This window comes from Hemicordylus capensis, chromosome 10, assembly GCF_027244095.1.
Source record: "Hemicordylus capensis ecotype Gifberg chromosome 10, rHemCap1.1.pri, whole genome shotgun sequence".
Taxonomy (NCBI): domain Eukaryota; kingdom Metazoa; phylum Chordata; class Lepidosauria; order Squamata; family Cordylidae; genus Hemicordylus; species Hemicordylus capensis.
This window is the reverse complement of record NC_069666.1, coordinates 29,776,298-29,802,264: the sequence shown is the minus strand read 5'-3', so window position 1 is coordinate 29,802,264 and position 25,967 is coordinate 29,776,298. Positions and strand designations below refer to the sequence as shown.

The window sequence follows — 25,967 nt, the reverse complement described above, 5'->3', positions numbered from 1 at the left end:
GGGCCCTGGAGGCCAGCAAATATCACACCACCAAGCAGCAGCACCGTGGACTTGGCCACATGGACCCGACTTACCTTCCGCCTTCATGTAGTGCACCGAGTAAGCAATCACTTTGTCCGAATTGTACAGCGGCCTCTCCCAGGCGAGGAGGATGGCCGAGCTCGACATGGTCTCCGCGTGGACGTTGCAGGGCGCACTGGGCCGGTCCTCAGACAGAACCACCGTCAGCCGAGCCCGGGAGAGGATGGAGCCCTGGCTGTTCTCGGCCATACACTGGTAGATGGCGTCATCTTCGGGGATGATCTGGTTGATCACCAATTTACTGCACAAATGGCCAAAAAGGCAGGAGGGTCACAAAAAGGAAGGAAACAACCCCAGGCTCTCTCACCCACTCCGCTGCGTATAATATTTGCACCACAGGCCCAATTTCTGAGCTGTCTGTAAACACAATACTTAACACATCTGCTTGTGAGACATGCAAACACATCTGCCAGTCTAAGGTTGGATACATTACAGGTGAGAAGCCATTCAAATTACGGATGGAACCCAGCAACGGGTACAGAATGATCCATCTGTTGTAGCGATGGGGAGAAACAGAACAGACACTTGTCTCTCCTCTGCGCCTCACCTTTAAAATGACACAGAAAAATTCAGCAGCATTGAGAGTCCTTCAAACTCCTTGGAGGCCAACACCTCAGCTGCTCTTGTGGGAGTCAGGGACATCCCAGACCAGGGGAAGCCCCCAGCGCCCTCACGGCACACGCCCAGCCGGGAAAGGGTTGCAGCAGGAGCCACCACAGCCAGTGAGCTGGTCCCCTGGATGGTCCAGAGCAAGACAGCCGGCAGGCAGAACACATCCCTTGCCGGAGGGCCACGCGAGGGCTCAGCCATGGAGCTCCAGCCCTTCTGGCTCCCAGCAGAAGAAAACCGCTTCAGATTCTTGCGCGGGAGCATAAGACGCTGCCTTCCGCTGGGTCAGACCATGGGTCCATCGAGCCCCAGATCACCGGCTCTGACTGGCAGCTGCTCCTCAGGGCCTCAGGCAGAGAGCAGGGGTTTCCCCCAATCCTAGCCCAAGAAGTGGCAGGAACCGAAGCTGGGCCCTGCATGCAGAGAGCCTGTTCCCCCTCCCAAGGCGCCTTGCAAATGCTTGACGGGCTGTTATGCTATTCTGTTATTGCACATGCTTCCTCATTCTAAACGAGTTCTTAAATTGGCATTCAGAATGCAGCTGGTTAAAAAACTAAGTTGCCCAGAGCTTTTCTCCACGTATAGTAGCTCCTGAACACCCAGGGTCTAGGAGCACTCGGGACCGGGAAACAATCCCTCAGGCAGTGGAGGAACTGCAAGGACTCCCGACGACGACGGCACCAAGAGTAACTGCTCCTCGGGCACACACTCCCAACAGGGGCCAGCAGCCGAAGAGGCTCCCCCCACTGGGGTGAGGAACGGGGGCAGTCAGGCCTTTGGTCCATCTAGCTCAGTAGGGTCTACACCGACTGGCAGCAGCTTCTCCGAGGGCGTCGTTCCCACCTGGAGATGCCGCCAGGGAGTGAACCTGGGGCCAGCTGCCGGCCATTGAGCGGTGGACCCATTCCCTCCAGGGGCCTCTCACAGCATGCCCATGTGGTCTCCTCGCCCAAGGAAGACCCTGCTTAGCAAGGGGGACCATTCATGCTTGCCACCAGGCGACCAGCTCTCCTCCCACCCGACACCTGCCAGATGATGCTCCGAGAGGCAAGACACGGAGCTGGGGGCATACAAAATGCGGGAGCCCATCCTGGCGCCTGGGCCAGCCTTGTGGGTAGAACGGCCAGTGGACCTCCAAGCGCGACTGCACCGCGGGGGGGGGGGGGCGTCTGCCCGGAAGAGGCTCTCCCACACAGACCTGACGGAAACCAAGGGGACTTGCACGAAGAAGGCCCCGCCAGGCCCCAGACCTGCCGGATGCCCACAAATGGCACCCAAGCCCTGCCCTCTCACGGTGGGTATTCACACACTGCAGCCAGCCCAGCCCAAATGGCACGGAGTGGGGGTCACCTGTTATACATCTTGATTCTGCCGTTGGAGTGGATCTTCCTCCCGTTTTTCAGCCAGGACATCTTGGGAGTCGGGATGCCCTCGGCCTGGCAAGCAAAACGCGCCGTCCCAGCTCGAGGCCTTGTCAGGCTCTCTGGCCACTCCACAAATGACGGGGGAGCTGCACGTTGGGACACACGAGAGAGAGTCAGGGGCTGCGTGGGCTCATTTCTCCCTCCCTGGGGTGTCCCTCGGCTGCACGCAGCCCGCTGACGTTCTCAAAATGCATCAAGCCCGCTGGCAGAAAGGCCGGATGGAAAGGCAGGAAATCAGCCAAGCCGCCGGAGCCAACCCAGGCACCCGAGAAAGCGCCTCAGGGAAGCACAGGATCCACCCCTTCCCAGGGGTCTGGCCCGATTCCGGGCCCCTGGGGGAAATGCTCCAAGGCCCTCTTCCTGGGGGCGCTTTTGGAGAATGCACCAGAACTGCTCCTGGGAGGGAGGCCGGAGCCACAGCCAGGCTGGATCTGTGGCTCACAGGGTTGCACGGGGTGCCTCCTTGGGGGGTGTGGTGTCCTCTACTCCCTCGTCCACCTCAAGGCTTGTTGCACCCCCCATGCAAAGACTTTTGGCCCCCTGCCTTCCCCACACGCAGCCTGGAGGGCTTTTCTTCATCTTCACCGTTCTGCCTCATCAGCCCCAGGGACACCCGGTGCCGAGTGAGTCCCCAAGCTGCTTGCGTCCGCGGGATGGCTGCTCTTGCAGGGCGCTGCTCCGTCCGCCCCCCCCCCGCCAAGCCCCCAGCTCGGAGCCAGCTCACCCAGCACGACCAGAGTGGCCATGGCCGTGGTGAAGTTGCGAGTGCCTGGGATGCTGGCGCGGCAGATGTAGACGCCCGCGTGCTGCACCTTCACGTCCGAGATCATGAGATTGCCACTGCCAAGCACGCGGGTGTTGAAGACATCGATGGGCTTGTGGTCTGTTGGGGAGGGGAAAGGCAGGGATGGTCAGCAGCCGCTCACGGTGGGGAGGGAGGCACAACTGGAGCTGCAGCCGCCCCTTCTTTGCACGCCCCCCCCCCTTAGGACGAGCCGCGGCTGGCTAGAACAGGAAGACGCTGCCCTCTGCTCCGCCATCTTGGCTTTGCCCGCCAACCTTCAGCGCATGGGCCGGGAGGAGATACGGCCACACCATTCGTGCACGCATGCGCACGCACACACACACTGGAAGCACCCTCTCCTACCCACACCCTCCCTCCCTGAAAGCAGCACCAGACGGCCAAGACAGATCCAGCTTGACTCACCCAAGCGGCTCCAGGAAAGAATCGGCTTGGGGTTCCCGGTGGCGACACACTCAAAGATGGCCGTTTGGTGCAGAGAGGCCGTGATGTTCTGAGGTCCAGCGATGATTGCCGGCTTGTGGAAAGGCTTCAGGCCGGAGGCTTAGAAAGAGCACCGGAAGAAGCACAAGGTCAACACAAGGCTGCCCTCCCCGCCCCCGCCAGGGAACATGACGGCTGACCCCGTGAGCACCACCCAGGCAGGCGCGGCTCAGGAGTCCTCTAGAGGATGACTCCAGGGAAATGTGGTCTGGATGCTGCCCAGACAGAGTCTTAGGGTCAGGGCAAAAACAACGGGGCCGGCAGTTTCAGGGCTGAGCCCCACAACTCTGGCCCTCCTGCTGTATTTGGACTGCAACTCCCATCACCCCCAGAAACAGCGGCAAACAGCCAGAGGTGGAGGGGGCCGTAGTCCAACGTTTGCAGGAGGGCCCAAGTAGTGCAGCCCAGAGTTCGCGAGGAAGTCGGGCTCACTGTCAAGCGAGCCAAGACCAGTGGAATCAGACGCCCCTCTCTGCCGATGAGGAGGTCCCAGCCAGCCCTAACACGGCGCTTTCTGGATACCTGGGAGAACTGTGAGTGCTGCCTCCACACTCTTCCGCCGGTTGGCAACCGTGGTAGCAACACAGCGGTAACTGCCAGCATCCCTCTGCTGCACGCCATAGATCTGCAGGACTCCCGACGGTAACGCTGTTATCCTGAAAAGAGACGGGAGGGAGGCGAGGAGGAAGCAGGTCAGGTCTAGATATGAAGCAGCAGAAACAGGAGCAACGTTGGGGAGCAGCTGCCACGCCCACCGGTTACAGAGATCTAGGTAAACCACTTTGGGAACTTTTGCTGAAAAGCAGTATATAAATATATATACCAGGAGAGCTGGTCTGGTGGGAGCCAGCCTGACTTGTCCCCTTAGCTAAGCAGGGTCCACCCTGGTTGCATATGAATGGGAGACTAGAAGTGTGAGCAGCACTGGAAGAGATTCCCCTCAAGGGATGGAGCCGCTCTGGGAAGAGCAGAAGGAAGGTTCCCAGTTCCCTCCCTGGCAGCATCTCCAAAATAAGGCTGAGAAAGATTCCAGCCTGCAACCCTGGAGAAGCCGCTGCCAGTCTGTGCAGACGATACTGAGCTAGATAGACCAAGGGTCTGACTCAGTATATGGCAGCTTCCTCTGTTCCAGGGCAGACCTTGTTTAACAAAGGGGACAAATCATGCTTGTTACCACAAAACCGGCTCTCCTCCCCAAAAAGATCAGACCAGGAGTGGGTAGCCCAGCATAAGAAGCTGCTTTCTACCCATGGTCTGACTCAGTATAGGGCAGCTTCCTATATTGTTCCTATCCGTATAATATAATGACAATAAACAACCACCACTTGGCTTGGAAGCTGCCTTATACTGAGTCAGACATCAGGCCACCTAGTGCTGCAGGGTCTACACTGACTGGCAGCAGCTCCCTATGGCCCCCGGCAGGAGTCTCTCCCAGCCCTACCTGGAGCTGAACCAGGGGCCTTCTGCAAGCCAAGCAAATGCTCTTCCACTGACCTACTTACAGAAAACAGTGCTCACATGTGGGCGCTCATCCAAATGCAAACCCCACTGAGCACAGGGGACAATTCATGCCTGCTACCACAGCGGGGAAGCAACTTGCCTAGGGAGCAAGAGGTTGCTGGTTCGAATCCCCGCTGGTCTGTTTCCCAGACTATGGGAAACACCTATATTGGGCGGCAGCAGCAATCTAGGAAGATGCTGAAAGGCATCATCTCATACTGCGCGGGAGGAGATGGCCATGGTCAACCCCTCTTGTATTCTACCAAAGAAAAACCACATGGCTGGTCTGTGGGCGCCAAGAGTCAACACCGACTTGACGGCACAACAACCACAAGACCAGCTCTCCGTTGGAAGCACAGCAAGGTCCAAATGGAACAAGAGAACCAGCAGTCCACACCTGTCCATGGCTATTGGCAAGGTGGTCCGATTGACTTCCCAAGTGATGATGGCTGGAGGGCTGGCAAGTATTTTACAGGCAAAGCGAGCCACACTCCCTTCGTGGACCTCAGCTGGAACGGGCTGGACTTCAAAGGCAGACATGGCTAAGGGGGGAAAGCAGAGGGGGGGGGGGAGAAAGCAAAATGAATATGTCGTCATCATCATCATCAGAAAGAAAGACACAGCACTGCTCCAGAAGACAACTGTGTTTAAAAACCTAGAATGCTTTTAAGACCAGTTTAGAAGGCAGCTGCACAAAATAATCCACGGTCATCATCTGTATCCTGTCAAGTAAACTAAACATCTTTTGGGTCAAGGCTTCTCAAACTTGGGCTCCCAGATGCTGCTGAACTACAACTCCCATCATCCACAGCCAGAATGGCCTGTGGGAGCCATTGATGGGAGCTGTAGTCTGACAACATCTGGTGGGGCCACGTTCGAGAGCCCCCCCTCCAGGCTGTTCCCACAAGAACTCAGCAAGTACTGTGTGCTGCTAAACACATTCTCCGCGTTCAAAAGTCAAAGCAGGGCAACCCCTCGAGGTGTTGGGCACCATGTTGTGAACAGTTCATCACAATAAATAATTTCAAAGGGTTTCGTGCCAGGTGCTGACTGCCAAGCCACTGGTGGCAAAGGCAAAGTCTCCAGCTCATGAAAGGAGCTCAGGAGGGGCAGAGGCCTGCCATGGGGCCAAAGCAGCGAGTAAGCAGAAGAAAGCCCCGGCCCCAGCCACAGCTACTAACTAGCCACACACACAACTGCAAATGGCAACTAGTTTTCCTGGAGGGCCACCTGAGGCAGAAGTGAGGAGGAGCCACCCAGGGGCTTCACACCTGCCCCAGAGAGGGTCCGGCAGCCACGTCCATCGCCACAGGAGCCATTTAAAGACATAAGAGCAGCCGTGCTGGATCAGGCCCAAGGAAGCCCATCTAGTCCAGCATCCCGTGCTTCTGGGGAGGGGCAGGCCCGCTCTCCTGCTATTGCTCCCCTGCAACTGGCAGTTAGAGGCATCTTCCTCTTGGGTTGGAGGTGGCCTACAGCCACCAGAATAGTTGCCACTGGTGGGCCTGTCCTCCATGAATTTGTCTGGGTCCTGCTTAAAGCCATCCAAGCTGGCAGCCATCACCACATCCCACGACAGGGCATTCCACAGATGTTGTGCTGTGTGAAAAAGTACTCCCTTCTGTTGGTCCTAAATTTCCTGGAAATCAGTTTCATGGGATAACTCCTGGTTCTGGTGTTGCGAGAGAAGGAGAAGAGCTCTTCTCTCTCCACACCAGGCACAATTTTATAGACCCCAGTCATTCAAGGGTTGAATGCCCTTGTCATGCAGGGCAAGGGCACCAGCAAGATGGCCCACTGGCCACAATCAAGCTCCAGCCATTGGTGGTAGTCGCAGCAGTCTCCTTTATACACCAAGGAGCCCCAGACATTGTAGCCTTGCCTCACAGGGAAGGTGCTCCAGGCCCCTGATCATCTTGGTTGCCCTCTTCCGCACCTTCTCCAGTTCTACAATGTCCCTTTTGAGATACAGTGACCAGAACTAAACTCAGTGCTCCAAATGTGGCCGCACCATAGATCTGTAGAAGGGCATCATGATATTAGCAGTTCCATTTTCAATCCCCTTCCTAATGATTCTGAGCGTGGGAACGGGCCTTTTCCACAGCAGAGTCAACACTTTCAGTGACCCATCCACCACAACCACAAGATCCCTCTTCAGGTCAGTTACCAACAGCTCAGACCCAGAGATGCGCCTAGGTATTCTTGGCGCACATACCCGAGGCTGAGGGGCTTCGGAGCCCCCCCTTAATTGTGCTCCTTGGCTTCCGCCACTGCTGCCTGCCCCCCACCCTGCCGCGATTCCTCCCTCTTCACTGCTGCCGGGCGGGGTGAACAGAGCAGAGCGGAGGAGGCCACCCCCCTCCCCAGCGGTGGTGGGTGCAGGTGGGCCTCCTTGGCCTGCACACATGCGCAGTAGGAGTATGGAGTGTCGCATCCGGTGGCCACTGCCGGAGGGAGTAGCCTGCTCTGTTCCACTCACCCCCTGGCGGTGAAGAGGGGGAAATCGCAGCGGCGCACACAGTGGGGGGCAGGCAGCAGCGGTAGGGCATCAAGGCTCTGGGGAGGCCCCCCACAGAGCACCTGGGGGCCCCCAGGAGGTAGGAGGCCACGGACTAAATGTGCCAGACCATATCAGTGTATATGTGAAGTTGGGGTTTGCTCCACCCCTCTCTAGGCCAATAACCGGAAGGGTTCACTAAAGGGAAACGAGCCGCACAAGTGGACCGCCAGAAGCCCAGCCAGAGGGCGAGTTAGAAGGGGTCACAATGTGAAAGAGCCCGTTCCTTTGCTCAGGGTGCCTGCGTGATCCACAACCCTCTTACGGGCTACACAGAGCAGAGGAATGGAGGCTGCACAGAGACCCAGCCGGCCTCCCCTCTAGCCATGGAGAAGCCAGGACCAGCCGGGGGGCACATCACATTTCAGCCCCACGAGGACCCCGTGCGATTCTCTCTCCTGACCCAGACGGGGCAGGCGTCCAGCAGAGGAAGGTGTCCAAGCCCAGCCCTTTGGACCCCAGCAGCAGCATCTCGGCAGCTATGCCGGCATCTCGACACACACACAACCTTCCCCTCTCGCACATTTCTTTTGGTATCCGTAAGAAGGAAGGATTCCTCAGAGAACAGCCTTCGTAGTAGCAGCATCGATCAAGCAAGCAAGAGGAGTGGCCGTTGTGGCAAGGGCAGGAGGGGTTTGCATGGGCTTCTCTCCCCGCCCCCAGGTCTGTCCACATCTGTGTGTTCATTCAGAAATAAAATGTGTGCCAACTGCTCAGTCCTGTCCCTTGCTGCAGGCAGCAGGCTGGGAAGGTGAACTGTCCACAGAATGCCACAGATTTGGCCCCGGCAGTCCAGAACTGCCGTCCTCAGAGAACAAGAACCGCATGGGCAGCTCACAGCCAGAACTCAACCTTTGCATTAAAAAGGAGGAGGAGGAGGAGGAGGACTTCTGCAGCATGAACCTCCAGGAAGGGCCAGAGCCACTTCTTTCAAAACCCAGGCTCGGCTCAAAGACACCACCTTTTCCAGTCAGAAGTGCTGAGCTCCCACACGTCAAGGGAACTGCACCGGCACCCATGGGGGCAACCCCCCTGCCCCACACTTTGAAAAGGAGGGCCCCAGAGGAAGCCTCAGCAGGGACCACACAATGCACGCCTTCGGGACAGCAAGCCCCTGCCTGCACGCGTGGGAGCGCTTCCTGAAAGGAGGGCCACTGCGCGCCCAGCAGAGTCCCCGGAGTGGCCCGGTTTCCGCCGGACGGCCCGGCCCGGGAGGCCCAGAAGCACCATCGACACACCCAGAGAGGTGGCTGGTGGGAGGGGAGGAGCCGCATGGGCCAAGCAGAGCAGCAGAAGGTGGCAAGCCAGCCGAGCCGGCAGCCGGTCACACGGAGGGGGAGGGAAGAGCCAGCCGCAAGGGCCCCAGGCCTTCGCCCTGGAGCGGGCAGCCTTCTGACACCGTGCTAGCAGGGCGGGTCCTGCAGGGCAGCAGTCCCTTGCGTTCTCGGGCAAGAGCCAGAGGGACAGCCGCGCTTGCCCCGGGGAGGGCTCAGCGCCCAGATCCCAGCTTGCTCCAGCCCTCTGGACCTGGCACTGCTCAGAACCGGCTCCCCAACCTCTGGCTCGCCAGGCGTTGCGGAACTACGCCTCCCATCACCCCCGGCTACACTTCACTGTGGCTGGGCATCTGGAGGACGGCAGGTCAGGGAGCCCTGCTCAAGGCAGGCAGCGCCGAGCAAGAGACACAGGTCGGGAGGAGATCGTGAAGTCCCCATCAAAGTGTGTGAAGGACTCCTGTTTGCAGGATTGTCTCTTCTTTGAGCTGCGAAGGGGCATAAATCTGCCTTGCGCAGAGAGGTAATTACACAAAGCTTTCATCAATAAATGGCGGGGGGGGGATTCCAGAGGCAATCATGAGAGAGGATTCTGGCCATCTGTCCCTCCTGCTAGGCTCCATTCATCACCTTTGCCCTGGACAACTCGGGGCTGGGGGGCCCTCCTCGCACCAAGCCCAGGGCCAGCCTCCTCCCAAGTGGAAGGGAGTCCCCCTGGGCCTCTGTGGCCCACCTAGCCCATGACTGCCCACACTGACTGGCAGCAGCCCTCCAGTTTCAGGCCCAGGTCAGTCCCTGCCTCACCTGGAGAGGCTGCCAAGGACTGAACCGAGGATCTTCCGCTTGCAACACAGAGGCTCTCCCAGGCAACTGCAGCCTCCCCCAGTTCACAAGGGCCTTACTCACCTGAACAGAAGATGACCCTGCATGGAAGGAAGCCCCCTTTAGAAATGGAGGTGGAAGACAGGCTATATCACCTCACCGTGGGAGGAAATCCCTGGAGGTCACGTCTAAGCAATGGCTGCTAACCCTAACCCTATAAAGCTACGGCATAAGGAGGGCTAGAAATTTGTTTTGAACATTAAAACATAAAGGTCGTGCTGGCCAAGCCCCAAGGCCTGTCTAGTTGAGCACCTTGTTCCCCACAGTGGCCCACCAGGTGCCTCTGGGAAGCCCCCCCCCCGCCCCGCACCCACTATTTAGAAACGGGCTGTCTCTACATCAGGAGGTTCCCCCTCCTGGGACTCTCACAAAGCCTGCAAATGCCCCCCACCCCCCGTTAAAAAGATCTTCTCCATCACCTGGGCAGGAGAGGCTTGTGTTAATGAGCGGGGGGGGGAAGTGTCCCAGTTGCCCCTCCTTCCTGGAGCTCCGTTTGCTCCTCTCTTATCTGGTGCTGCCTGCCGGCAGGCTGGCTATTCATTAGGTAGAGCTGCCATGGCCAGCAAGCAGGCAGAACAACTGTCATTAAGGCTGGGGCAGGGGAGAGAGGAGCAAACGGAGCTGCGGGGAGGAGGGGCAGCTGGGCCTCCATGCCCCCCCCCCCCGCTCATTAGGACAACTGCTCCTGCGTGGTGGGGCTGCGGTGGGGGTACTAAACCAAGTAACAAGAGCCAGATGCGCAGATTCATCAATACCGGTTAACCAGGTGACCCCCCCCCACTGCCTGTACCGCTGCTGCTGCTGCTGCACTCACAGCAGGGCCTCTTCACATCGTGTGTGTGTGTGTGTGTGTGTGTGTGTGTGTGTGTTGTTGGTGTTGGTGTTGTTGTTTAAGTACACACCTCCACCTGCAAAGTAGGCACTTGAAAAGCCCTGCATCGTAAAGGCATAAAGGCTAGTCAGAGGGGCAGAACGGGCTGGAGCCCAGTTGGCTGCTGGCTGCGGGGTGTGACGTGGCCCCAGGCGCTCCCACTGCCAGGCCCACAGAAGCCATGGTGCTGGCAACACCAAGCTTGGTTGCCCAAAATGGAGCACCCTGGAGAGCGGGGAAGGAGAGCCCACAGGGTCTTGATTTGCTCTCCTGGGCTGCTTCGGGCAGGAGGCGCTGCGGCCATCCTCCTCCTCCTCCTCCTCCTCCTCCTCCTCGCCTCCCTCCCTCCCAGGGCAGAACCACCACAGCCCAAAGGGGCTCACTCAGCTGTAGTGCAGGCGGCCGGTGGGCCGGGTGGCTACCAGCACCACCCCCACCCCCGCTGGAAGGGGAGCTGGGGCTGTCCTCCTTGTGGGCAGAAGAGAGCAAGGAGTGTGTGTGTGTGTGTTGGGGGGGAGGACCCTAAATCTCCCCTGAATGGAAGGCCAGATTAAGGCAGAGGCTCTGCTGACCCCAGCGCAATCCCCTCCCTCCCCCTGCCCCTGAATAGGCCTCCACAGAGGAGCCTCTTTCTTCTCTCTTGACAGGCCCTCGACAGAAGAATGCGGTTCTGGACACAGGAGTGAATCAATGGCCAGCTGCTCCTCTGTGGCCAAGGCAGGGCCCTGAAAAGCCTCGGCAGAGTTCACTGACCACTGGCCAAAGCAGGACAAAGGCCGGCCTGGCCCCTCCGAATAGCTGCCTCCGGGGTCCCAGAGGTCAGGCAGAAGCCTTGGCAACCGCCCCCCCCACCGCCGCCGCCGCCGGGCGGGAACCTCTTCAGCGATTGCAGGGGGTGGGGGGTCTGCAGCAGGCGGAAGCAGCAGCCCCACCACCCGGCAAGGCCTGGCGGCTACAGATGTGCTGGGAAGGAACTCAGAGGACAGATCAGCCAGCAAGCAAGAAGTGGGGCAGCCGGCGGGAATCAGCGGGTGAAGAAGCCACTCCAGACTTGGCTCTTCAGTCTGCAATCTGCGCAAGTCAAGGGCCTGCTGGTTTACCTGGGAGCACATTTCGAAGCCAATGTATTATTGCAATGGGGAATGACAAGGAAGATGCTAAAAAGGTCTCCTTTCCTTCTTAACAATAAGTCTGCTTCGTAACGCTGCAGAATGTGCAAATGCATCTAGAGTTTTTTCTGCTATTTATTATAATAGGCTGACAGACCTCCTCAAAATGCAACACTTCCCATCCTTAATGTGCCTCTGAGTTAACCTGGTACGAATTCCATCACCTGACAGGCTCAACAAGTCCGAAAGAAATCCCAGGGGCTTCCAAAAATGGTGCGTCCGCAGCAGCTCTAATGCTCAAAGAGGACTGTCCAGGCCTCATGGAAAAGGAATCCCTCACATGAGGAAGAAGCAATCTTGACTCACTCACTCAACTACAATACAGATTTGTAGGCTCCAGTGAATTCCACCCAGCAGCTGAGGCTCCAGTGAATTCCACCCAGCAGCTGCGTGGCTGCACTGCCTCTAGAACAGGCCTGCTCAACTTAGGCCCCCCAGCTGTTTTTGGACTACAACTCCCATAATCCCCAGCCACAATGGCTAGTAGCCAGCGATTATGGGAACTGTAGGCCAACATCTGCAGGAGGGCCAAAGTTGAGCAGGCCTGCTCTAGAACGTCATGCCTTAGGAACCCAGGACTACAGCCCTAGCCACAACCACCAAAGGCCACTGTGGCTGAGGATCCTGGGAGCTGCAGCCCAACAATATCTGGGGACCCACTGATGGCAACCCCTGCTGCAGAGAACCCAGAAAGATGCAAAGGGGATACCATGCCAGCTGCTACAACAGATGTGGAAAGCCAAATGCCTCCTGAATGCAGGATTTATTGAGATTCAGGGAGGAAAAGGGCAGCAGAATGCCTACAAATCCCCCCTAAACTTTAAGTAAACCCCATTTCCAAAGATGGATCATCTCACTCTGCCTCCAGAGCTTACACGAAGTATGTAGAGACCCACAGAGGTCCCCCCGCAGATTCTACTTCTGATGCAGCCAGAACAACAAGGTCAGAGCCTGGCTCTTGCATGCAAGCAAGCAGGATCACTTTCCCTCACCGGCTGTTAGGAACATAGGAAGCGGCCATATACGTACCGAGTCAGACGATAGGTCCATCTTGCTCAGTATTGTCTACACTGACTGGCAGCAGCTTCTCCAAGGTTGACAGGCAGGAATCTCTCTCAGCCCTCTCTTGGAGATGCTGCCAGGGAGGGAACTTGGAACCTTCTGCTCCTCCCAGGGCGGCTCCATCCCCAGAGGGGAATATCTTACAGTGCTCACACATCAAGTCTCTCTTTCATATGCAACCAGGGTGGACCCTGCTTAGCTAAGGGGACAAGTCATGCTTGCTCCCACCAGACCAGCTCTCTTCCCTAAGGGAGGGTTTTTGTTCAAGCCAACACCACCCTTATCTGGTACTCAGGGCAGACGTCTCACCAGAGCTCAGCTTCAGGTTCCCATCAACGTCTTTGATCATCTACTGCCCTCTGCCCAAGGCAGAAAGGCCACTTTAAGTGCCCAAGTCTGACCGAGGATCCTTGTAATGTGTTGTGTGCTCTGGAAGAGAGAAGAACCTTTCATTTCGTCACCCTTCCTTCTTTCCTTGGCTCAACACTCTGATGTCCTTCACCATATAAGGAATCAGCTCCATTCAGTCTTGCACTTTTCCATACATACATAAAAAAGAGCTGTCCCAAGAATAATCAAGTTGTTTTTTCTCCCTAGATCTTCCAAGTTTATTTGTTCACTCTCGCATGAAGAACCATCCGAAATAAGAGATTACTAAGGAAGCATGTCGCTACCCTCGCACCTGAAACTGACAGTTTAAACCCAAACCAGTCCTGCATGGTGAGCAGAGAAGAGCAGCTGTCTCCTTTGGAGAGGGGAACAGACTTGGCACCAAGAGCCCAGTATGGGCCGTGCCATATCTGGACTTTGAACACGCCTCCTCCCAGATGGGCCGCCTTGGGATACACGAGGAGAGTGGAATCCTCTGCTTGGCTCGCTGATTCAATTAGATCCCCATGTCCCTGGCAGTTGCTACGTGCAGAGTTAACTTTTAGTCAGCAGCAGAAAATCAAACATGATTAGGCAAAGGCAAATTAGTATTTAAAATGTTACCCTAACAGAGATGGCACCTGCCAAGATATGTCAGAGGTTTGTTTTAACAACAATGTGGTCAACTGATGTGCAGCGGGCCATTAACTGATGCTGCTCCAGAGATGGTCATCATAACCTGCGGTTTGGGCAATAAAGAACTGGGGGGTTTATGGAAAGAAGCATCAGACAAAGCCCCAGCCGCCAATGCAGAAGCCAGCGAGACACCATCTGAAAGCTTTTGGTTTTTTCCACAGCGGAGGAAAATTCTGACCTTTGACATGTATCTGTGGTGCCAAAGAAGCTGCTCATAGAGATGTGTAAGTGAAGAAGCAGAAATCAATACATCCATTTCATCCGGGGCACTATTATGCAAGGGCACACAATATCAAGGCCTCCGTGAGCCACCACTGGTTCAGTGGGCAACATATTGCAGCGATGGATTTTCTGGGGACATTCAGCTGGTCTCCACCCTGTGACCTTTTTACTCAGCAACAGCCGTCTTGGCTCTGCGTGTTTTACACAGCTGGCTGTTTATGTATTCCCACACGGACTTCTGCGTCGGTCTCAGAAAAGGGTCTTCAATATGGCCACTCCCGTTCGGAGCTCAGGGAACCCACTGCCCAACCACACTCCCAAACGGGCACCAGTGAGATGGAGAGACAGTGGGCAGAAGTGGCACGTGGAGTCCACAGGACGCAACCGCAAGGCGGGCCCCAACCCACCCGTGGTCTCCTCCTGTGCCTCGCACGGAGGGAGCAGCCCACCCTCTCCTGTGCTCTTGCAAAGAGATTGTGCAGCAGACAGTGAACAGCACAGCTCAGCCTGGCCAGTGGCCAGCCTGCAGGCAACGCGGCTCTCGGGCGGGGTGGGGAGAGAGGGGGGAGCCGCTGGAGCTGCCCCCTTTGGTGCCCCCCACCCCCAGCTCGTTAGGAAGAGCCACTACTGGCAAGAGAGCTCCCTGCCATTCCAACCCACCTGGGCAAATGCCAGAGAGCCCAGCTGGAGCAGAGCCAATGCCCATTTAGCCTGGCCGCCAGACGCATCCAGGAAGCTCGCCAACAGGGCCTTTCCCCACCCACCCCCTACCATGGAGGGAGCTGGCCCCGTAAACGCATCAATGTGATGCTCATTTGGAAGGTCCCATCTGCAAACCAAAAAAGTCTCCGGCAGTCTCACAGGAATGAGCACAGAAGCCCCCAGCACCAAGAGAAGATCACGCTCCAGGACTCCACTGCAGCATCCCAAGAGAGCCCCAGAAGAAGGCCAGCGCATGTTATGCCAGAAGAAGACCCCAAACTGGCATAAGGAGTCTTCCAAAACAGGGGTGGCTTGTAGAGGGGCAGCAGTCTGAGCCTCTCTAAATGATGTCAGGCCCCCAAACAAAGTTTGGGGCTGGAAGTTCTCACTCTTGTCCGTGAACTGGTTGATTAAAGGGGACGATCACAAAGGGGGAGAATGCCCTACGAGGGGAAGGCGAATGCCAGGGAGGAACAAACAGGCTGGGCAGCAGACACATCACGTTCCTTGGATCAGCACACACCAAGGCCCGAGACACCCTGAGAAGAGGGCCCACCTTCGGACTCCAAGGATAACCAGATGGGTAGGGGTCCATCTCCCAGCAGCCCCCCTGCTGCTGCTGCTGCTGCGCCACAGGGAAACCCTCCCTCACAGCCTCCACTGCTGTCCACAGAAATGTGGCCAAAAGGAGAGAGGACATCCTGCCTCCCTACCCAAGAATGAGTTGCTCTTGGTACCTCCCAGCGCTCTGCCAAGGAGAGGCTCCTGGGGGAACCCCTTCCATGAAAACAGAGGCGGCTCCTCCAGTTCTCGTGAGCATTTACACCCCTCCAAGAGGAAGCCAAACTGGCACATGGCTGCTCCCACTCCCCTTCATTTCAACTGGTGCTCAATTACATTTTAAAACGAAAGGTGATGGTCTTCTTTTAATGCAGGGGGTTCTCAAACTGGGGTCTCCAGATGTCGTTGGACAACCCCCATCATCCTCAAGCCACAACAGCCTTTGCCACTGTGGCTAGGGATTATGGGAGTTGTAGTCCAACAGCATCTGAGGACCCAAGTTTGAGAAGCCCTGTTCTAATGTGTAGAAATATATCGTTACATACATGTCGCTTTTGCAATGGAGCCAAACCAATTTCTTCTCTAGTTGTTGTTGTTATTATTTAACAATATTTATATCCCACTCCTCTAGAACAAGCCTGCTTGGGGAGGCTCACCGCAGTTAAACAATAAAAAGTAATATAAAATTTGACACAACAGAACATACCACACCGGGCGCAAAGGACAGATTCTGTCTCTTTGCAAGCTCTGGCTGCTTAACAGAAGCAAAAGTCCACAAAACTGCTGTATGCTTGTTCATTTAGAAAGTGAGAGCAAAAGAGACAGTCACACACACACACACACACACACACACACACACCCTCATAGCTTAGGATATGCTCCTACAAAGGTTCTCTCCCCTTTTTCGCACAAGGGCAGAGACCTGTCACAACTCCCCACAAATATTTGCAGCTGCCACCCATTTATGAGGTGTCAAAGAGAAGTTGCATCATCAGTGATGAATATCTGGCCGCAGCAACAGCAACTCACTGAATTCTGTTTACGAAGAGCAGCCTGATTCACACCCAGTTGGGCCTGGGGCAGATGCTGCTGCTATCAAGGAAATATTAAGGACAGTAGTTTCAAATATTTCTAATTAATAGGGGCCCCTCACTGACTAGGTAAAGTCATTTTGTGCAGACTACACTTAGGGGCAAGTTCAAGAAATTAAATATATGGAATAGAATGTTTTATTAATGTGCAACATTCAAACATTCACTTTATTGACTAATTATCATCTGTGGTAAATTTGATTCTGAGAAAGGTCTGCTTCTCTTGGCCACAATGTCATTTTTGAATTATGATCTGATTATTGAGTGTGATAAATCTGCCCAGATCAACAGTTAAAATCTGAGGAGTGGTTCAGAATTTCTGCTACAAATTTCTTTTTTTAAAAAAATTTAAACTCTCCTTCAAGCATATTCTAGTGTCAAAGGTATCATTATTATTTATTATTCTTAAAAACACAAACACATAAATAAAAGTAGTTCATTCATCTAATTTCACGGCAGGCTTGTGAACGCAGACTTTGTAGGGAATTGGGAAGTATGGCTTTCTTTCACACAAACACACCCACAAACTCTTCAAAATATATAGTGGATAACTTAGTCATTTACTAGAACAGTTGCCAGCAGACTGAAAATTAGGAGGTGGAAGGCAAGTCCAAGCGCCCCCCTGCCCTGGCCGAGAGGAAGCCCTGGAGAGATCGGGAGCTCCTTCCCCGCTCTGTCTGGCCTCCTCTGGAGGGTGCTTGTGCAGGTCAGGAGATAGGGCACCTCACCGCCATTAAAAAACCATAGCCAATGGTTTTTAGCTGCTTTAATACATAGAAGAAGTTCATTCATTTGTATATGAGAAAAGCAATAGTATCTCTAGAAACTGCAATAGTTTTGTGGGTTTTTTAAGGGGAAAAAGCCAACCTCTTGTTTTTAGGGGATGCACACATGTCCCAGAAGGCGCCCCAGGAGAGAGGAAGGAGGAGGAAGGTCCCTTCGGATATGCCCCTTTCTGGAAGAACTTGTACTAAGTATTCAGAGATGGGAGCACAGGACCTTCTGTCCCGGTCCCAGAGAGAGCAGCAGGCCCAGCCGGCTGGCCTCTCTTCCTCACTGCTGCTGCGGCTGCAAAAGGCTCCAGACCACCCAATTCCCAGCAAACTGGGGAAGGGCTGATCCACATCCAGTCAACTGGGCCCATAAAATCCTGCTGGCAGCACCCCTTCGGCCAGATTCTCTGGCTATGGGGTGGCCCAGCCTGCAGTCTACAGGCAGAGGGACACCTTTGATTGGCCTGCCCTCTGCCATGCCCAGCACTTGGACAGTCACTGGATCTCTTGCGCCTGCACATTTCCAGAGTGTAAAGGGCTGACTGGATGGGCCAGAAGGGAGCCAATCAGATCATGGCCCCGGGAAGGAGTCCCACCCAGCAGGAGGGAGCTCAAAACTGCCCCCTGGTCTGACTTTAGCACCCCCACTGGACAGAGCTACGCTTGCAAGGGGACGGCCACCTCTGCCCTGCAGAGGAGAGCCCAGCAGCACATCTCCAGATTCAGACTGGTCTGCCTGCAGTTACTCTGATCTGGCCGAGAGGGGCCTCATCTCCGGACCAGACCCCCTTCACACTCACAGGGGCGCAGCAGAAGCTGCCTTTCCCCACTGCAATCCCACGCAGCTCAGGACCTCCTGGGACTGATGCAGCCACGGGGCTGGTGCCCGGAGTGCCTGTGCAAGACCCACGCGATCTGCCCACTCGGGGGTGTGTGTGTGTGGCATTCACACACACCACATGGGCTCACATCATGGAAGACACCTCAGCCACTGCAGAAAGAGCAGGGTCGCCCACATGGAGGTGGGGGTGCTGCTCAGAACAGCAGTCCTAGATAAACATAAAACACCGGTGTGTTTGCTGCTGAGAGATGCCATCCAGATGCCCCACCCCCAGGAGGAACTGTCTTGGCCCCTGTGGTCTTGGGTCACTTAGTTTTAACACAGAAGCACCAGAACTTCCCACGATGCAAACATAAACTTCTTAGGGTCTTTCCAGATGACAAGAAAATGCAGGATTATTTATTTATTTTTATTTTTTTAAGTTTAACAGTGCTGGTCCCAATCCAGAAGGAGTATCAGAAAACCCTGTTCCTACACAGTGGATAGGGGAAGGGAACAGTTTTCTTAAATGGGAGGTGTGTGCTTTAGTGCTGGAATGGGGCGTGCAAAGCTTAGAATTAATAAATAATATTTGAATTCTTAAATAAGGAATGCACGAGTGGATGGATTTAAATCAAAGCAATTTAAATCATGATTTAAATCATCAAGAGAGAGCCACAATTCAAATCATTGGTTTAAACCAAGTTTTCTACTGAGTTTCTGCACATATTTCTTAATGTGGTACAAAACTGATACCCCAAACACGTTAATGTACAACTCAACAAGGCATTTGCAACATCTATGAGGGTCTATTTGATGTAATTTTAAAAATACCAGTTGAGGGAACAGTACATGATACTTGTGTGTGTTTGTTTTTAATGTAATGGGTACCTTTATCCATGACCTGTGCCGTGATTACTTTTCCTTTTTACCCAGGGAAGGCATTTCCTCAAAATATTTCCAGATAGATGTCTCTCTCTTATGCCCAGGGGCTATGACAGTTTTTCCGTGGCAAAGTGTGGGTCAATATAGGAAGCTACATACTGAAGAATGCCTTTCGTTTCCACTGTTTTTCTACTCCACCTCCTTTCCTATATTGTGTCTTTGTCTTAACTCCTCTGCCTTGGCCCAGTCCCACCATTAAAAAGCCACCCTCATATCCAGTTTGTGTCTTTGCACATGTGACTTGAATCTGCTATGAAAACAGAGACTGTAAGCCCAGAACTTTCCCAAAGCAAGAGCTGGTAGTTGCTGGGAACCGCCAGACAGACTAGAGCCATTTTCAAGAGATCAAACTGAAATGAGTGCCCATGTTTGACTGGCTGGTCGGCAGGGCTAGCCCTTCCTTGAGACAGGGGGAGCACTGTCCTGCGTCGCAGGGAGCAGCAAGTGCCAGCCCCCCGCCCGCACCCACAAGAGGACCATCCCTCCATCAACCGCTGCCGCTTTTCTGCACCCCATTGGGGGACAAACTCTATTTTCTCCTCCTTGTCACCTTTTCTTCTCCCTCACCCATCTTGAGCTAGGAATGGGCCTGCTGCAGCTGAGAGTTCTCCCATGTTGCCACTGGAGCCTCAGCAGCATGGCCTGAGAATGCGGAGCACCCACCTGCAGATGGGGAGGGGGGGTCATCTTATCCTTCACATTTTGTTCTTTTAATAAAATAAAAATAAACGCATGAGCATAGAGGGGTAGTGTGTCACTCATCACGAGTGATGTCACAGACACTGGCCAGTAGGTGCCTGCAATACTTCTGAAGCCACATTCTACTCAGCACTTCAAACTGCAATAGATGCATTAGCTGGACCCCAACTCCATGCGCATCTTCCCAACATATTACAGTTAGAATGCTGGGAAAATCAAGCAATACTGAGAGCCAGAGAAAATCCAGACATTTAACAGTGTGTAATTAACATAATTTGCACAGCATTTTCAGAAAACTGACCAATCTATTATTTATATACAACTTTTCAACAAAAAGAGTTCTAAAAGTGGTTAACACAGGAAAAAGAATAAGAAGATGGTCCCCTTGTCCCCAAGGGGCTCAAAGCTTAAAAGGAAACACAAGGGAGACACCCAGCAACAGCCACTGGAGGGATGCTGTCCTGGGGCTGGATAGGGCCAGTTGCTCTCCCGCTGCTAAACAGAAGCGGATCACCACTTGGAAAAGCTGGTCTTCGCCTGTGTGTGTGTGTGTGTGTGTGTGTGTGTGTGTGTGTGTGTGTGTGTGTGTGTGTGTGTGTGTGTGAGAGAGAGAGAGAGAGAGAGAGAGAGAGAGAGAGAGAGAGAGAGAGAGAGAGAGAGGCCAAAAGGCAGGAGGTGACCATCATGATCCATCAACCTCCACAACGTCCTTATTCTAAAATTAGTACCCTCAAAGGTGAACTCTGATAGTCCTGGGAAAAGTCTTGATAAAAAGGCACAGCATCAATGGGAAGCGAAAACAAACACACCTTTCATCGATCCATGGCTCAGCCATGCAACTTTACTCCAGCAAAGACTCCGGAGCACTTTGCTTGCCTCACTAACTGGCACTCATCAGCTCTTAACCACCTCAGGCCCGGCTGCTGCTGCCCCTGCTTCGATTCGCTTGGCAAACAGGAAACTCTGCCCCTCGATGATGTGACAGAGACAAGCCCATAAAAGTTTTAATGGCTTCATTAATCTGGGCTCCTGCTGCCCACATTGGCTTCAAAGCAATTCACAGTTTGGGCCCCCCAATTCTCAAACTGTACTCGGCATCATGATAGCCAGAAACACTCCTCCTCCCCCTCCCCCCCCCCGGGAAAACCTGGGATTCCCAGACTCCCCGGAGCCCAGTCGCTGCAAAGGGTGCCGGGGGACCACACGGGCCAGGCAGGTCACAGGCTGCCCTCGCCTGCCCTACTCTGTGCATTGAGCAGGCCTGAGGCCAGGTGGCTCCCGTCTGGGGGGGCCCAAAAGCCAGCACAGCACAGTGGCTAGAGTGCTGGACTAGGACTGGGAAGATCCTGGTTCCAATCCCCGTTCAGCTAGGAAACTCGCTGGGCAACTCTGAGCCAGTCATGTCTCTCTCAGCCAAACCTACAGAGTTGTTGTGAGGATAAAAATATGCATGTACACCGCTCTGAGCTCCTCGGAGGAAGAGCGGGATAGAAATGTAATAAATAAATGGGGGTGTGTGTGGTTTTTTTCCAGATGTGGCCGGGCTGTAACTCCTTTGGTGTTGGCAGCTGGGGAGGCGGGAGGCTGTGGCAGCAACACCCGGGGCCCCAAGGTCGGGAATCCCAGCCTTAGATGCACAATCAAACCAATGGCTGGACCGTAGACATCGCTTCTTTGCAGCCCGGTCAGGGAGGGAGGCCAGTACAACAGCTGCAGCATCCAGGTGCCCCTTAATTCTCTTACCTTGGTCATTGTTCCCGCCATAAAGGCACATGGCAGCACACCCACAGAGGGCAACAGGAAAACTATCCCTCAAGAGCAGAAAATAAAGTGGTTTTGCTTTACTTCCTCTCACAAGATTGAATGTGGGCATTTTCCCCTTTAAGGAGTCATCTGTGCTTTTTGCCCTTCGAGAGCCAAGTCTGAGGGGCAGGAGCATCTTGCCACGGTGAACGGGTGAATGATCAGACTCACACAAATCACTTGCTTCTACACACACAACCCATAGCAGGACTTCAAAGTGCCTCATTAGATTTGAGGAGAGGAGAGGAGAGGAGAGGACACTGGGGAAATGGAGGCAAATCGTTTCGTCAAATACTTCTCCTTTGTACTAGCAGCTGTTTACAGCTCTGTCCTCTACCAGTTTCTCTCTTTTCTCCCTTTGGCTTGCTGTTAAATGAGATTTTCCTAGCATCCAAAAACATGGTGCTCTACCAGAGGACACACAAAGTCTGGCCTTTAGCTAGCCTGTCCCAAAGATCCAGGTACCAGCTGCCATTTAACAAGATGATGCGGTTTCTCCCCAAATTCCTACAACTAGACTTAAAATCCGCTCCATACGACTCTGTGTAACATCCGACTCAAGTGCAGTGGCTACAGCTGAGCCCTCAACAAAATGTGGGCCCGGCTGACTAGTTTTTCACTTAGGTGGCGATTACCAGTTATAAAGACTGGAAGTAATCAATCCCAATTTAACAGCTGGGCCTATTGACGGAGGGAGCAAAAGAAAAACAGTGCCAAACTGAAGCAAACAAGCAAGCTCTTCCAACGTTTTGTGTGACAACCCTACGGATGTAAATTGAAAACACAGATCTAGATAGAGAGATACAGATCTATCAATCTGTCAGAAGTGGCTGTGCTAAGGATGAAAGTGTGCAACAATTTTGAACTCGCCTCTTCAGAAATCCCACCTTTGTCATCTCTTTAATTGTTCTGCTCCCCACGAAGGGCCCAGCTGTTAAACTGAGGAGAGGTGGAAACAAGTCCCCAGGAACTCAACGGCCCAGAGCGAGGAGGTCCCTTTCCTTTCTTCCAGGCTGGCGGACAAAAGGGGGCCATGCTAAATGCCCTCTGGACAACTGCTGTGAGAAAACAAAAGTGGAGGGAGAGAGCAACACCCTTCACTGCAACACGGCCATGGATAATAAAGTCCCTCCTCCTCCTCCTCCTCCTCCTCTTCGCTGCAATCCAGCCCGCTTCGGCACAGGGGGGACCACAGATGCGAGCAGCCTGCAATTCCAGGAGAGAAACAGCGGAAGCAGACAGCAGCACGGATCCTGCTGGGAAAGTCAGGGCTGTGATCCAAAGCAGACTCCCAGGGAAGCAAGGCTCCCCGGAATCCACAAGGCTCCTTCCCATAATAATCTGTCAAGAGGACTCCACTACTTTTCGACAAAAAGTTCTCCAAGCTGTTATTTCAGAGTAAGCGAGGTGGGGACAAGGCTGTGTGTTAGCAATCAGGCAATCTGCCTTACACAACACACACCCTTGGGGCAGTGGCACCTCATCCTAACAAGCCGGGGGGGGGGGGCACCAGAAGAGAGGCAGCTGCCTCTGCTTCAGGGGCAGAACGAGACCCTCAAGGGCCAGGGGACAAAATCTTAGTGGGGGGCTTCTCCATCGCTCGCGCGAAGTGCGCGCACCCCCAGCTCCCCAGGCCACTCCCCCGCCTCAGACATCAGACGCAAAGGGCGAGGCAGCAAACATCTCCTCCTGCCCCCGACCGCCCCTGCTTACCACCAAATTAAAAATACATCCAAGAACTCTAGAATTGTCTTACCAAAAAAGCGACATTAAAGCTGTTCTGCCTGGCCGCTATTTCTGTTGGCCGGTAGGGACTGGGGGGCGAACCGAGTGGCGGCGGGTGCTGTGGCCGAACTACGTGCTTGTGCAGTTTGGAGATGGACAGTGCAAGCCTGTGATGCCACCGGCATGCGACATCCATATCAGCGACCACTGCAGCCTGGCTCGCCCCCGGAGATTGTTTGGAAATCTCTAACAGAAGTAACAGAAATAGCGATGGTGGGGCAGGGTTAGGCAGCAGCAGCAGCGGGGCAGGGGTGGCCTGCTTTGTGGCCCGTTGGGGGCCCCCTGACCCTCTGGCCCCAGGGACAGTTGTCCCTATTTGCCCATTGGGCACCACGCCCATGATCTGCTTCCCAGCAGCAGCTTGGATTGCTCCTCTCTCGCGCGTGCTGCCTGCCTGCAGGCTGGCCATCCGTCAGGTAGAGCTGGACAGTTAACCACGCAGCTCTACCTGACAAATGGCCAGCCTGCAGGCAATGCAGCTCTTGGGCGGGGCGGGAGAGAGTGGAGCAACCCCAGCTTCCTCCTTTCCCATTCCCCTTAGGATGCCTTTAGCTGGTTTCTTCATCTTTCACCACTGCAGCACCCATGGGCCCACCTGGGGCTGGCAGCCTTTGGGGACTCGCTCTTTCATCCTGGCTTCAGGGCCACCCCGGAACCAAAACAGGCCCAGAAGCAAGCCTCCAACTCAGCCATCACTCCACCCGTCCAAATGAGACGCTGTTTAGGAAGCCCCAAAGGCCTTTGTCGAGAAATCCTAACCCTCACCCTCCAGTGAAGACAGACATGCTGCTGCTGCAGCGAAGGCAAAGGCAAGAGGAGCTCAGAGGCGCAGAGCAAGGCAGGGTGGCCGAGGGCCTCCTCACTGCCTCTCCCCAACAAGTCCAAGTGCCCTGCTGGATGAGGCCAAAGTGGGGGTCCCAGAGTGGCCCCTCGGAAGACTCCAGGAAGCAGGGCCACGGGGCAAGCACCCCTCTTCCCCTGCCAGCACCTCCAGCATCAGGAGGCAGAGGATCTCTGTCCATGGGGGATCCAGCCAGCAATCTTGGCCCGGACCGTGGAGTGGTCTCACCAAGTCAGCTCGGGGGAGGGGAGCAGCACATCCAATCAATTAAAACAGGCTTCTCCAGCTTGAGTTCCCAGAGTATCCGGGGAGTGGCCCTGCATTCAAATCCTCCCCGGGCACCAACATTAACGCTGTTCCGAGCAGAGGAGCTCTTTCCCCTGGACTTCCGGGCAGAGGTCCAGGGCCGCCTCCTAGGGATGTGCACAGAACCGCGGCGGGGGTGCCGTTTTAAGAGGGGGGAGGGTGCACTCACCCCTCCTGCTGCTTCCTCCCACACCCCACTGGCATCCTTTGTTAAGAAAGTTGATCGACGTGGCAGCATTAACACACACACCCGCCGCCCCGTTGACCAGATATGGCCAGAAGTGCCAAGCACGTCAGGGACTTCCAGTCATATCCGGCCACCGGGGGCAACGAGGCGGCAGGGAGGTACGCTGCCACCCCAGTCAGCTTTCTTAACAAAGGATGCCGGCAGGCGAAAAGCGGCGGAAGTGGTCAGTGCACCCTCTTAAAGCGGCACCTTCGAATCAGCAGAACCGCTGGCTCTCCGAACCTGTTCTGCACACATCCCTGCCGCCTCCAGACCCCAATCCTCTTTAGTCTGACCCAGAGCCAAGCGTGACCTCTGCTTTAGAGACCGAGGGAGGAGGAGGAGTGGGGAAAGAAATATGTGGGGTGGGAAGATATCAAGTTGCTGTTGAAATGTTTCTGCTCATGCATCTTTGCATAAATAGACCTCTTCTATATTCGTGCATTCTTGTGAGTTCAGTTGCTCTTTGTGCCCCCATGTGTTAAAAACACTGCGTATGTCACGGGGTCTGTGTGTGTGTTTCGGGGGATGATGCTTCACTGGCAGCAGGCAGGGGCGGGGCTTCAAAGGCCTTCTGGCCCAGGCTCCAAAATCAGCTCGGTGCCCCTCCAGTCCAGAGGCTTTCAGGCAGCACCTGCAGCTGCAGCGTTACTGAAGCAGCCCAGGGATGGAAGTCCTGGGGATGATGGGAGACCTCTGGGTGCAGCAGCCCCACAGAAGAGCAGGACCTAACCCACAGAGAGAGCAGCAGTGCCCACGCAAGGCTTCGCCAGCCTTGTAAACAGTCGCTTGCCTGATCACGTGAGCCGAGTAAAAAGTGCCACCAGGCAACCAGGAAAGAGAAGGCTTGTGGAAGGGGACACAGCAGGATGCCTTTCCTCAGTCAAGGAGGCTCACCTCCGCCCTTTCCTTCCATCCCCGCTACCCTTGGTGGGGAGTAGGGATGTGTATGGAACCGGTTCAGGGGCCCTTCATGGGCCTCCAAACTGAACCGGTGCAAAAGACCAGCGATTCAGCCAGTTCGAAGGTGGACGGGATCTCTTTAAGGATGGGGGGGAGGGGGCTCTGACCCCTCCCGCTGCATTTCCCCCGCTAGCGCTGCCTTTTAAAACAAGGTGGCAGTGTACCTCCTTGCCACCCCGGTGCCTCCTCAGACCGGAAGTCGCCACTGTGCATGCACACATTGCAATGTGTGCGTCAGCGAGCTTGACATGAGCATGCACAACGGCAGCTTCCGGTCCATGGAGGGGCCCGGGCAGGAAGGGGGTACGCTGCCGCCCTGTTTTAAAAGGCAGCGCCAGCGGGGGAAATGCAGCGGGAGGGGTCAGAGCACCCTCCCCCACCATCCTTAAAGAGACCCCCCACCTTCAAACCAGCAGGCGCAGGTTCCATTCACACCACTAGTTGGCAGCCT

The 25,967-nt window shown here is 54.9% G+C and overlaps 1 protein-coding gene across 2 annotated transcripts in view; it reads right to left on the bottom strand.

The window, feature by feature from the left end:
• Window positions 1-25,967, bottom strand: part of PRTG (protogenin) — a 73,209-nt gene that overhangs the window by 40,056 nt on the left and 7,186 nt on the right. For both annotated transcript variants that reach the window (XM_053273188.1, XM_053273189.1), the window contains exons 3-8: window positions 5,297-5,441; window positions 3,922-4,055; window positions 3,322-3,459; window positions 2,839-2,997; window positions 2,041-2,200; window positions 75-322 (exon numbers count right to left, since the gene is read on the bottom strand). In XM_053273188.1, the coding sequence (XP_053129163.1) occupies window positions 75-322; window positions 2,041-2,200; window positions 2,839-2,997; window positions 3,322-3,459; window positions 3,922-4,055; window positions 5,297-5,441 (984 nt within the window). The remainder of the gene's footprint in view (window positions 1-74; window positions 323-2,040; window positions 2,201-2,838; window positions 2,998-3,321; window positions 3,460-3,921; window positions 4,056-5,296; window positions 5,442-25,967) is intronic.